The sequence below is a fragment of the Antedon mediterranea genome, chromosome 2, assembly GCF_964355755.1.
Source record: "Antedon mediterranea chromosome 2, ecAntMedi1.1, whole genome shotgun sequence".
NCBI lineage: Eukaryota > Metazoa > Echinodermata > Crinoidea > Comatulida > Antedonidae > Antedon > Antedon mediterranea.
In genome coordinates, this window is record NC_092671.1 from 10,915,853 (window position 1) to 10,929,218 (window position 13,366).

The following is a 13,366-nucleotide window of genomic DNA, read 5'->3' on the forward strand; positions in this document are numbered from 1 at the left end:
CTTAAAAACGAAAAAAAATCGATTTTGAAATGTTTAGAAAAGGATAGTTCATTCATAGCAAAAAGCTTGTGACCTACAACTAGAATGTACATGAACATATGGCATAATGTTTTAAGTGGAATCCCACCAGGCAGTGTCCTAGGGCCAATCCTCTTTGTTATTTATATCAACGATATGCCAGAATGTGTAAATTCTGAGGTATTCCTTTTTGCAGATGACACAAAAATATAGAGGTCTCAAATTTATATGATCATTTATTATTACATAAGGATCTGAGTCTTTAAGGAAATGGTGTGAAACTTGGTTATTTGAGTTTAATATTCAGAAATGTAAGGTTTTGGAATTAAGAAGAAGGAATGCAACACATATTTAATGAGTATTCATTGGACCCAGATAGTTATACTGAAAATCTCCTACATGTCGACCATGAGAAAGACCTAGGAATTATGATAGTAAATTATCATTTGAAATGCATATAACAGAGAAGGTCAACAAGGCAAATAGGCTAATGGGACTGATTAGGCGAGTTTTCACTTATATGAATGCAGAAATTCTACTTTTGTTGTATAAAGCCATTGTTAGACCCAATTTGGAAATATAGTGTTTCTGTGTGGTGTCCATATTTAGAGAAACATATAGATCTTCTAGAAAGTATTCAACGTAGAGCTACATGTTTAATCGCTAACCTTAAGTGGCTTTATTATACAGAAAGATTAAGAGCTTTAAAACTGCCTACTTTGGTCTAAAGAAGATGTTGTAATGACATGATTGAAACTTTCAAAATTCTAAATGGCTATTATGATAAATCAGTATCTGATTTCCTAAAACTAAATGTATCTAATAGAGCACGGGGGCACTCTCTTAAGCTAGCTAAGAGAGTTTCCCATTTGGATAAAAGGAAATGTTCCTTTAGTAACTGTATAACCGTTAATTGGAATGCACTACCTGAACATGTTGTGACAGCAATCTCACTAAACAGTTTTAAAAATAGTCTGGACAAATTCTGGCGGAATCAACCAGTAATATACGATCACAAGTTAAGGATTCAAAATACCAGGATTGGACCAATTCGATCAGGATATAGAGGACTTTAGTCCTGCATCCAGTATATCACCTAAGTAAACCTAAGTAATTATATACAGTTCCAGTATATTTTGTGTTCTGGTGTGGTTATAGGAAGCCCTATTTTCACCAACGCTCATAAATGAATAATAGAAATCAAAATATATGCCAAATTAAGTTTAATTTCTTTTTAAACCAAGAAATGAAAATCACAATAATACTGATAAGGCTATACTTAAATTGAACTTTTTTTTTATAATGCTTTACAAGTAAATACTTAGCTACTATAAGAACGATGCAAAAACCATACAACATGCAACTAGTAAATACCACTAACTTCAAGAACAAAAAAACAATATAAATTTTCTGATAACTACAAAGACAAAACCTTTATATAACATCTGTTTTTTCTAATCCTAATTTTTTTTTTACAAGTATGATATAATTTTTATAAAGTATGGCGTGTTCTATAAAGCTGGAAAATCGTCAGGAAGAAGAATAAATGTTCTGCAGAGTGGACACGTTCTCTCTCGTGTCTGTATCCACTGCTTGATACAGCTGTCATGGAAGAGATGACCACATTCCAGTTTATTCAACTTTTCAATATCTGCATTTACATCCTCGTGACAAACAGCACAGATATCTTCATCATGCATAGTCGTCTTTCTATAGTGATTATTAAGGTATTCACAGCATTGGCTGACAATCTCTGTCAGAGGAACTCCACTAAGAGTTCCTTTGTGAGATTCACGAACAACTCTAACAGACTCGATGTAGTCATTACGGTGGAAGTCTGGAAGCTTTGTACCCAAGGTGTACACAATCTTATCAAGGCTACTTTGAGGTGGTTTCTTTTCGTTACTTACAGCTTGCCCTCGTTTTTTCTTTCTCTTTATCTCCTGCCACCTTCTGCTTTCATTATCATTGTAAGAGGTCGATGGCACAATACTGACTGCAGATGGCACTGAAAATTGACATGTTGAATCTGTTGAAGTTTTTTCTATTTCCAGTGAAATTTGTGGCGGTGGTGGTGATTTTATCTGCTTGACATTACTATGAGCTTTTTTAAATGTTCCAGGTACCTCTTGCGACCATGACTGCAATGTCTTTACAAGATCCGACACACCAAGACTAACATCACCACCTGCAGGGTTTTCAAACTGGTAACCGACACCTCTACACGGTCTCAAACTATCAGTGCATGGTGAGGTAGTAGGAACATCTTCATCATCCCAGCACTCTGTTTCATCCATCTCAACGTGATAAGTCATACAACTAACATCCAACTGTTCCCCGCTTACTCTTTCCAGAGGACTACTATTTCTGCCAAGTTTTGGGATGCAACCAGTCTGGCTATTCAAATCCCTCTGTCTTTTCATCTGACCATGAACAATGTTTTCTCCACATACACCATGAATTAAATCCGTAAGTCCTTGATCAGTAAGGCTTGGGATAAAGCTACTCTGCTGTGCATCACCACTACCATTTCCAGGAGATTGAGTGGCACCTCTTCCAAGATTTAAATCCATAAGTTTTGGAATAGCAGGGGGATCATTTATCTGTAGCTTGATTCCACTTAATAATGGTGGTGTGATCATTTGCTGTGCAAGGACCGGTATACTGGGTACAGGTATAGATGGCACATTGGTTGGACCCTTCTTTCTAAATGGTATTGGTTGTTGAAATCGTCTACGTGAAGCAGCAGATATATACCCTTCAGTCTTCATGTTTAAACCGAAGGACGGTGCTAATCTAGGATTAACTGCAGTCGGTTCTTTTTCCATGGTTTTGAAAGGTGGGCTATTAATAATAGGAACTGGATTTTGAGGCACACTGAATCGAGGTCCAGGAGGACTGGTGGTTGAGCGAGGTCTAAATATTGGTGGTTTCTGAATGCACTCGGTACGAATATATGGAGAACTTCCACAAAGGCCTGGAGGTCTTGGCATAGCATGCTGTTGTCTTGTGAACATATCACTTGGCATTTGTTGAGGTTGTCGCAACGAGGGTATAGCTGATGGTTGTTCTGGAGACTTCATCTAATAATTTGAAGAAAAAAAAATATGGTAAACAGCTTCAGATTATTTTCAATGCTTTAAATGATAATTATATGATACAGTTTTTAAGTGTACAATACTTTAGATAATGAAGCAAGTAAATAAAAGTGGAACAGAATTTGCTTAACTGCTAAAATATAAAAATAGACAATGTTTATTCTTCACCTTTTCAACTAATGAAGTTCCAATCATTGGTCTTTTTTTGGTCATACTGTAAATAAAACAAAACCCATTTTTTTAAATATTAGTTTTTAGTAATATTAGTATAATAACATTATCAAAATACCGCTAACAGTAACAATATTACTTATCAATATAATATTGATATTACATTATATGAATATTCATGAATATTAAAGTGTTGATTATAAAATAAATAATCTTCATACCCAGTTTTGTCGGACAGCTTTTCAGACACTTCTAAGGTTTCCTTTCGCTCCTGTTAACAAAATATGTATTTCATTACAAATTAATTACTTAAAAAGAAGATGGCGTGACGACATAACAACGTACATGGAAACGGCAACATGGGAAAGATCGGCAAGAAACAGAACTAAATGGAAACAGCTGGAGGAGGCCTTCACACAGCAGTGGGTGAAATAGGCTATGAGATGAGATGAGAGATTTATAGATAGATAGATTATAGAACACAGATTATTAAAGAGTACAACATATAATAACTACTCAAATCAAAAGAAAATAGCGTACTTACCTTTTTCACAAAGAGACTAATGTTTTGTTCTAACAAAAGAGGGCAGTCTTTAAGCGGTATGTCCTTTTTAAGTAATTCTAAAATGTTGTCATATTGTTGCTTTAAATCAGCTTTCTGTATTGTAATAAGTTCAATGTACTCCATCCAAAGTGTTCCGACAGGCACGCTATCAGATGAACTAAAACACAAATATATGTAATACAGTCACATCCCCCAAATACCGTACACGCTTCAGAGCTGTCCTATTGTGTCTCCGTTTTCTGGAAATTCTGGTATTCAGAATGTTTTTTTAATGGTGAAAAATGATTTGCGACTTGTTTACCTCAAGAAAAGTCTGATTGTGAGAGTTTCCAGAATATTAGACTTGGAGGTCTAATATTACGGTGTTTGAATATCGAATATCAAGAAGTTTTCTCTGATTTTAAATGTCAATTTGGACACTAGATTTTGTACTCTTGCACATTTTCTTGCTTTCAAAATTATTATATCAACGTGACAAAGTGGAATAGATTTTCATTCATTACAACTCATAGGGCCATACTCTGCCTTGTAAATCTAAAATAACTAATGATGTTCTGTTGAATAGAAAGTGCTATTCAACCATATCACATATCATGCTACTGGGTTGGATAAGGAAAGAGTGACATTTTCACTCTTTCCTGATTGGATTTCAATTTACCTCAGATTTTAAGATTTCATGAAAAACTAAAAACATGTCTGACGACCTTAGCTACTATTTTTTATCTGGGATCCAATAAATGGCTCCAGCCAAATATGGACCACCAAGTAATAAGGTCAAATTACTATTATTTGTGTACACAAGCACCTTTACTTTTTACATGCTATAGTTTGTACATGCAATGTCAATTGGTACAGACCAACAAAAATAATGGTATTAAAGGCAACAATTTAGTGCAAATCATTTTATACTCTTACCTAAACATTGAGTTGAAGTTAACTTCTTTTTTCCTAACAACTTCCCGAATTCTACCCAAGCATTCTTTATAGATTGCTTCCAACACCTATACAAATGGAATCCATAATATTACTATTAATAATAATAGATTATAATATATTAAGCACTGTTTTAGTGCTAGGTTAGATTGAAAAAGAAGGCTGTAACTATATATTATATGTACTACTACTATATATCAACACAAACATAATCTAGATATATATCATGTGAATAATAATAGTTCATTCTTATATAGCACATATAAGCAAGCTCTCAATGGGCTGCACACTATTACTGCGGCCATTTTTTGGATCATACACATATGGAAACATACTCCCATAATAATGCAGCTAGTAATCAGTGCAAAGTTGTGTCTTGATCTAACCGGTACACATTTTATACACCTGGGTGGAGAGAGACAAATTAAGTGACGTGTCTTGCCTAAGGATACCAGAAATGCAGCTAGAGTTGGATTCAAACCATCATCAGTAATCCAACGTCAAACACACTGTTCCACACACCCTCACAAGAATGCACTATGACCATGCTTTGGGTTGAAAATTGACTTCTTAAAAACCTTAATCCCCGGATTACCTTGATTTCTGCTTCTCGTGCTCTTGCTTGAATCCCTTTTAATTTCACCTGAAATTCAACAGACGTTTTGTCCTTATCTTCTGTCAGCTTTTTCACACTCTCCATTAAATTGATATTTAGATTTTTTAACCTAAAATAAAGTTATGATACACTAAATCACAGTTTATAAAGCAGTAATATAAAATAAACCTAAATAAATACATGTTTTTTTAATTGAAATATTCCATTTATACTGGGAGACCTCTTCAGTCAAAGACCGGTCTCCCGGAGGGTCCAGTTACGATCAGTGTCAGTACTACTGTAGTACACAGGGGTAACCCCCTACTCTTCTCAACCACTAGCACCAGAACCATGGAGCGAGTGAGCCTTGAACACATGCCGGCGATGTTATGGCTACGTAATTACAGTTCGGTCACTCGTTTGCATAAATGAAGTGCGGGGGTTGAGACAAAAATGGAATAATTGTCGTATTAGAAATTAAAAATAAGCATCTCATCCAACATATCATATGATCATGATCCTATGCTCATGTATAATCTGACCTCCTAATTTGGACATATGGTAAATCCAAATAATTCTTTAAAATTCCACCCCCAAATTTAAATTCATAACCAGGCCCCTCACGAATATTACTCATCATATACAGTAATAAAATACATTTGTTGATATCAAGTTTGCGGTACACGACATATATACTGTTGAGTATCTCAACGTTTTGATCAATATACTTTGATCGTCCTCAGAAATGAGAATAAAATACTTAAAACCAATTATATTACTTGTTGTTCTTTGTGTTTAGTTCTGTTATCTGCTTCAGAGCTTCAGTTAATTCTGTATTGACTTTTTTCAGGTCCATATCTTTGACTTTCATTTTCATTTGGGCTTTTCTTTCAATTTGCTGACAAAAAAATATTAAAAAATATTTATAACATACGCGAGTGATTTTTTTCAACCATATGATTGTTTAATTTCGTATCACTGTGTACATTTATGTAGTAGACGTTCTGTAGTTTAAATAGTTCTATTACATGGTAACTTTTTGCAAACATCTTGTGCAATAAAAGGTTGTGCACATTTAAAAACAAACCTGCAGTCAGCATTATTTATTTATTTCAATAAATGACATCATCTGGGCAGAGATTTTCTCTTTCAGTTAACAATGAATAGGATACTCACTTCTGTTGTATGCTCCATATTAGTTAATACAATGAATAGGATACTCACTTCTGCAGTGTTGTATGCTCCATAATAGTCAATACAATGAATAGGATACTCACTTCTGTTGTATGCTCCATATTAGTCAATACAATGAATAGGATACTCACTTCTGTTGTATGCTCCATATTAGTTAATACAATGAATAGGATACTCACTTCTGTTGTATGCTCCATATTAGTCAATACAATGAATAGGATACTCACTTCTGTTGTATGCTCCATATTAGTTAATACAATGAATAGGATACTCACTTCTGTTGTATGCTCCATATTAGTTAATACAATGAATAGGATACTCACTTCTGTTGTATGCTCCATATTAGTCAATACAATGAATAGGATACTCACTTCTGTTGTATGCTCCATATTAGTCAATACAATGAATAGGATACTCACTTCTGTTGTATGCTCCATATTAGTCAATACAATGAATAGGATACTCACTTCTGTTGTATGCTCCATATTAGTCAATACAATGAATAGGATACTCACTTCTGTTGTATGCTCCATATTAGTTAATACAATGAATAGGATACTCACTTCTGTTGTATGCTCCATATTAGTCAATTTCATTTGTGTTAGTTCTAATTCTAATTTCTGTTTCATGCTTGCTTCTAATTGACGTTTTATCTAAATAAATTAATATTGATTAAAGGTTATTATTTGGTCCTAGGCAACACGCCAATCGTACTGTACAAAATACAGTAGAACCCTACTATAGGGACATCTTCGAGAACCAAAGTTTCCTGCATATAGGTTGGTCATGTATCACCCACTAACGTAACAATCAACTACTAACATAACAAAAATCAACCACTAATGTTTAATGTTACTATAGTGGTTTATTGTTAGTGGGCGATACAGGCCATACTGTTAAAACATATATATTCTATTGTTTGTTTCAGGGAAAACTGACCCTTGTCACAAAGAAGAGGTGGACAAACTAAAGTAAGCGCATTAACCCTTGTCACAAAGAGGTGGACAAACTAAAGTAAGCGCATTAACCCTTGTCACAAAGAAGAGGTGGACAAACTAAAGTAAGCACATTGACCCTTGTCACAAAGAAGAGGTGGACAAACTAAAGTAAGCGCATTGACCCTTGTCACAAAGAAGAGGTGGACAAACTAAAGTAAGCGCATTGACCCTTGTCACAAAGAAGAGGTGGACAAACTAAAGTAAGCGCATTGACCCTTGTCACAAAGGAGAGGTGGACAAACTAAAGTAAGCGCATTAACCCTTGTCACAAAGAAGAGGTGGACAAACTAAAGTAAGCGCATTGACCCTTGTCACAAAGAAGAGGTGGACAAACTAAAGTAAGCGCATTGACCCTTGTCACAAAGGAGAGGTGGACAAACTAAAGTAAGCGCATTGACCCTTGTCACAAAGAAGAGGTGGACAAACTAAAGTAAGCGCATTAACCCTTGTCACAAAGAAGAGGTGGACAAACTAAAGTAAGCGCATTGACCCTTGTCACAAAGAAGAGGTGGACAAACTAAAGTAAGCGCATTGACCCTTGTCACAAAGAAGAGGTGGACAAACTAAAGTAAGCGCATTGACCCTTGTCACAAAGAAGAGGTGGACAAACTAAAGTAAGCGCATTGACCCTTGTCACAAAGAAGAGGTGGACAAACTAAAGTAAGCGCATTGACCCTTGTCACAAAGAAGAGGTGGACAAACTAAAGTAAGCGCATTGACCCTTGTCACAAAGGAGAGGTGGACAAACTAAAGTAAGCGCATTGACCCTTGTCACAAAGAAGAGGTGGACAAACTAAAGTAAGCGCATTGACCCTTGTCACAAAGAAGAGGTGGACAAACTAAAGTAAGCGTATTGACCCTTGTCACAAAGGAGAGGTGGACAAACTAAAGTAAGCGCATTGACCCTTGTCACAAAGAAGAGGTGGACAAACTAAAGTAAGCGCATTGCTAATAATAGTGAGCTTTCGCATAAGGACGGTAGACGATAGAGATGGTAGATATGAAATGATTGATACAAAAATAAATATCTATGCATTTATGTATGCGTATAAGCCCAGTATACGCTGTTCCGTTCTCATCGGGATTATAATTGGTCGATTTAACCATGGAGGAAAAATCCTCCATGATTTAACATTCTCTCCAATGAGACGGATCAAAGTTTATGACATCATTTTGAAAGACCTAGACTCAGAAACTTCTCAAACACACCCACCGCATGTACAGGGTCTGTGGACTATGCAAGGAGGTGGACGAACAATGTAGCTTGTCTCAAAATAATCGACACGCTCTGTTAATTACTGTCCCCTTCGTTTATCGTCCTCATGCGAAAGCTCCCTAATAATAAGCGTCAAGAACGTAGATTCCATCTACCTTATGTTCCTTATCAGGATCAGAAGGCTTTCTTTCTTTCCAAGAACCAGCAACTGGTGGAGAAGGAGACCTCTCGAATGGTCTGTTGACAGATTTTTTGGTTGCCTTACTGGCAGCAGCTCCAACATCAATGCCAAGTAGTTTGGCTTTCTCTGTGAACACCTCATGGCAGTCATCTGCAGTTTTATCTTTGCTTGGTTTCTCATCTATTTTAAGTTTATCAAGACTTGTTTGTAACTCCAAAAAAAGATCTTCAGCTTCACCTGTAATATTTTCTCATCTTTATCATTTAAAAATTAATTAATCTTTAGTATTTGGTTTAGAATTTCTTTTCTGCCTGTGAATTTACATATACATATTTTCTTAATTATACTGCCTTAAATGCTATCTATAATTTTGTTGATTTCTTTCCACCAGAAAAAATGAATACGTTTTAATATACGACATTTTAGGATTATTCAATATCATTTTTTTTTATTACATTTAATGCATTAAATTTTCATTTAAATATGCTGAAAGAAGTTTACACAATATATATAATATAATACTATAACTATATAATACTAATAATATAATAGTAAAAATAAAATTAAAAATAAGGTCGCTCTGTAGATGAGTTGGTAGATGTTTCCTAATATTATTGGAAAATCTTTACCAATAAAAAACAACAACAATCAGATGATTGGTAATAAAGTGTAATATCCTATTTTGTGAGGTTTTGCATTGATATAATCTTTGCAAAACTTCAAACTGCCAGCAAAACTTCAAACTATCTGTTTTGAAATGATTTACAAAATTGTTGTTTATTGCAAATCTGTCCCATGAAAGCTGTTTAATGAATTTTCAATATAAATATACGATACATTTACATTTTGCGATAAGTACTTACTCTCAGATAAACTTATTGATGTGCAGTCTGGATCAGTTGGTTCCAAATTTGGAGACTTGATACCAGATGTAGTCGATTTGCCTTGCTATAAATAATATAAAACTGTATTATGCAGAAGGAACAGATAAAGAACAATAACATTTTATAATGCTAAAGCAATAAAATAAGAATTACATCAAAGAAATCCGTTAACAACAACATACAGTTAGCATTATTTGGAAATTTGTCAAATTATATTGTTTTGATTTTTCATTTTATACTATATCATGTTGCTTTTAAAACTAAGTCTCATTTGAGGCTAAGCGAGTGTGTTAGAAACTGTTACCGCTACCACAGTTACCGCCAAGAATTGAACCCTGTACTATGGCATTGGAAGGCAAGCATGGTAACCACTAAGCTACAGTACAAGCAAATAATACAGTTAGCATTACTTCGAAATTTGTCAAATTATATTAACATAATTGTTTTGACAGATTTGTTTTAAACTATATGCTTTTAAAAGTTTCATTTGAGGCTAATCAAGTGAGGTAGAAACAGTTACCACTAAGGTTTGAACCCTGCACCATGGCACTGGAAGGCAAGCATGGTAACCACCAAGCTACACTATTAGATATAAATTGTACGTACTGGAGTAAATGGTGTAAAAGGCTGAGCTTGAACATCAAGGCCAGTCTTAGTTGGTGTTGACGGTTCAACGTGTTCATCAGGTTTAGTAGCACTTGGAGCAGAAAATATATCAGAAACTTTTTGTAGACCTGTACTCTCGGGAGACTTTACGGGAGACTTTATGGGAGACTTAACAGGAGACCCGTCAGGTTGGTCCTGTTAAGGTGAAACAACAAAACATTGTACATGAAATAAATATAATGTTTTAAGCTCTGACTACACTAGTTTGACAAAAAAAGTATAATGTGCCCAAATATGATAGTGATTTTCCCAAATATGGTAGTGACATGACATCATGTCCATATATGGGCACATCACATTTGTTTTGTCACATAAAGTTTGATAGTGTAGACAAGGCTTTAAAATAGCAATACGACAACCTCTTCAATTCAATTCAATAAACTTTATTGTCAAACTCATGAATGGCCTGAAACTTTGGCTGAAAGTACACACATTCAGATTTTCTAAAAACATAGTCGCACAAACATTAAAAAAGTACAAAATCACATAAAACAGAGAACAAGATGTCTTGTGGGGTAAAAGAGATATGATAATAAGGAATATTTTGAAAAAAACCATCTGAGAAGAAAAATGGAGGGAGAATTGGATTACCAACATAGTAAGAATGTTGAGTAAGCCTGGGATAAGTTTGGGAAATACAGCGATTATTTACTGTCTCTCCTTATCCATATAATCTAAGATTTCTGTCTTGGTGTTTATGTTTTCTTAAGCTATTTTTAAATGTATTGCAATTTCGGAAACTTAATAAAGAATGAAATAATTGGTGATTTATCCTCACTTTTATGAAAATAGAAAAATAATTGCTTACCTCTGCCACGCAAACAATATCCCCCTGGATTAGGAACATGGGAGATTTAAGGAAGAACCTTTGAATACCACCAAATTTTGAGATGATTTTCCTCTTAGATTCTGGTAATGACATGAACGTGCTGAGTATACGTTTATTACAAACATCCATTGGTCCATTATCTCGCAACACTTGTGAAAATAACCTTTTTAAAAAGAGATTTATTTGAATGAAATAGTGTATATCTTTTTTGAATATCAAGTTATCTTTTTACGTTGAACTTGTATACAAGGGAGCATTTTGATTTTTGTTCGTAACACAACTCAAGTATATAAGTATGGCATGCCATTTGTGAAAACAAATTTTTTTTTTCATATTATAGGGTAAACTATGAGGTAAGAATAATGGCTCTGTGAATATGACATCCACAGACCATTAGGACCAAAGGATTTAGTTAATATAGATGACATGTGGATACAGTAGGCCTACAAATTTAGTAATTCTAGATGTAATGTATTTAAAAAAATAAATACTTGTAAAGTTGTTTTTTCTCTTCATGTTGTTCCTGTGACAGAAATACATCAGAGTTTTTTGAGTCTTGCATTTTGTTCTGTGAAACATTATCTCTGTTCTGCACACCACCTGAATTAGTGTTATGTTGCGCATTACCTCTGATAGAATGCTGTTGTTCACCACTGCCTCTATTACTGTTAGTGTTCTGTGGCGACATATTACAGCTCCCCATTGGCCGGTTTAATGACGGCCATCTTGAATTCTGCTGGTGATTGGGTACTTGAAAGAGTGTAGTTTGTTGGTACAATGTCTGTTGATATGTTGGATTCGGAAGAAGTGGGGGTCGATTTTGAGATAGTTGGTTTGCTGCGTATTGATTTTTGTTGTAATCATACATGGGTACATTATTTGATGTGTAGGGTTGACCATTTGGAGGTGGAGTGTAGGATCCCAGTAGCCTAGAAACAATACATAAGATTGAATTATTGCCATGTTTATATTACATACTTATATACAGTAATGAACTAAAACAATTAGGGCAAAAGAAAATGTATGTAGTTAATACAAATGAAATCAGTCAGTTGTGTCTTATTCTTACCCAGCAGGTTGAAACATTCTGTCCTTGTCAGGTGTGAGAGGAGGTAGCTTAGTTTAGTTAGCTAAACAAATCAAAGAAATACACCACAATCACATTCTTCAACCTGCAGTGTATGTAAAATAAAACATTATATTAGGCCTAGTATTATTAATTAGGCTTATTGGAATATTGATTTGTTATCCTATTCTATTATATTATTAAATTAGGTAGGCCTAGGTAGGTGACTGTAGGGCATATTATTAGCTTCTTTTATTGATGGTTTTAAATGATACCATTTTTTTTATTTTATGGAAACTAAACAACAGCATTCAGGCATAATCGTTAAATAAACTAATCAGTGAAGACCATGACCACGTTGTGAATACCTGTGGTCAGCGTGATGGCTTTCCGGTGTGGTGGCATGCGACCGACAAGAGGATCGGCGGAGAGTAGGAGGAAGAAGGACAGAGAGGTACAGTGTACAGACTATAGGCCTACTACAAAAGCTACTGTACTAGTACAGAACTCGCATCCGCTTTAACTAATTCCCCCAATAAACAACCACACACAATTTCGTTGAAGTAATGAAAATACTAGAATACAGACCTCTCATTTCATAAACGTAACAAACACGACGCGAGGGGACGACAAAAACATAGGCTGAAAACAAAAAATGTTTAATCTCTCCCACCTGGTGTTCAGAATTACTCAAGTGTGAAAAAATTATGCGAAAACATGCGCAGAAAGAAACTTTTTTAAAGTTTGTAAAAGTTTTCAGAAGTTAGACTAAATCATGGAGGTCTAATAATAACTATCAATTATCTTGCAAAATTAAATTATATAATATACATATCATGTTGTTATTATTTCGTCTTAAAATGTAACAAGTATTAGATAATAATAGTAATATAGTTTCATTATTCCATTTGTAGTTTGAATAGGCCCTCATATGTACATCATCTATACAACA

The 13,366-nt window shown here is 34.6% G+C and overlaps 1 protein-coding gene across 3 annotated transcripts; it reads right to left on the reverse strand.

The window, feature by feature from the left end:
- Positions 1-1,236: 1,236 nt before the first annotated feature.
- On the reverse strand, positions 1,237-13,104 carry LOC140040383 (uncharacterized). 3 transcript variants are annotated; one of them, XM_072086281.1, is made up of 15 exons: positions 13,003-13,104; positions 12,418-12,520; positions 11,840-12,277; positions 11,328-11,511; positions 10,460-10,654; positions 9,833-9,917; positions 8,944-9,149; positions 7,138-7,227; positions 6,160-6,278; positions 5,381-5,510; positions 4,768-4,853; positions 3,832-4,009; positions 3,509-3,558; positions 3,285-3,330; positions 1,237-3,101 (listed from the first exon to the last, which is right to left on the reverse strand). In XM_072086281.1, exons 2-15 carry the CDS (start codon positions 12,432-12,434, stop codon positions 1,530-1,532), a joined length of 3,396 nt encoding a protein of 1,131 aa, XP_071942382.1. In that variant the 5' UTR covers positions 12,435-12,520; positions 13,003-13,104; the 3' UTR covers positions 1,237-1,529. The 3 variants fall into 3 exon arrangements, with proteins under 3 accessions (XP_071942382.1, XP_071942381.1, XP_071942383.1); XM_072086280.1 differs by having other exon boundaries at positions 8,944-9,206; XM_072086282.1 differs by lacking the exon at positions 7,138-7,227 and having other exon boundaries at positions 8,944-9,206.
- Between the last annotated feature and the right edge of the window lie 262 nt (positions 13,105-13,366).

Coding starts and splice junctions, on each gene's coding strand:
- LOC140040383 (XM_072086280.1), bottom strand. Junction 5,511..6,159: donor CTAAACACAAAGAACAACAA/GTAATATAATTG, acceptor ACTTTATTTTAG/GTTAAAAAATCTAAATATCA. Junction 3,559..3,831: donor TTAGTCTCTTTGTGAAAAAG/GTAAGTACGCTA, acceptor TTTTGTTAACAG/GAGCGAAAGGAAACCTTAGA.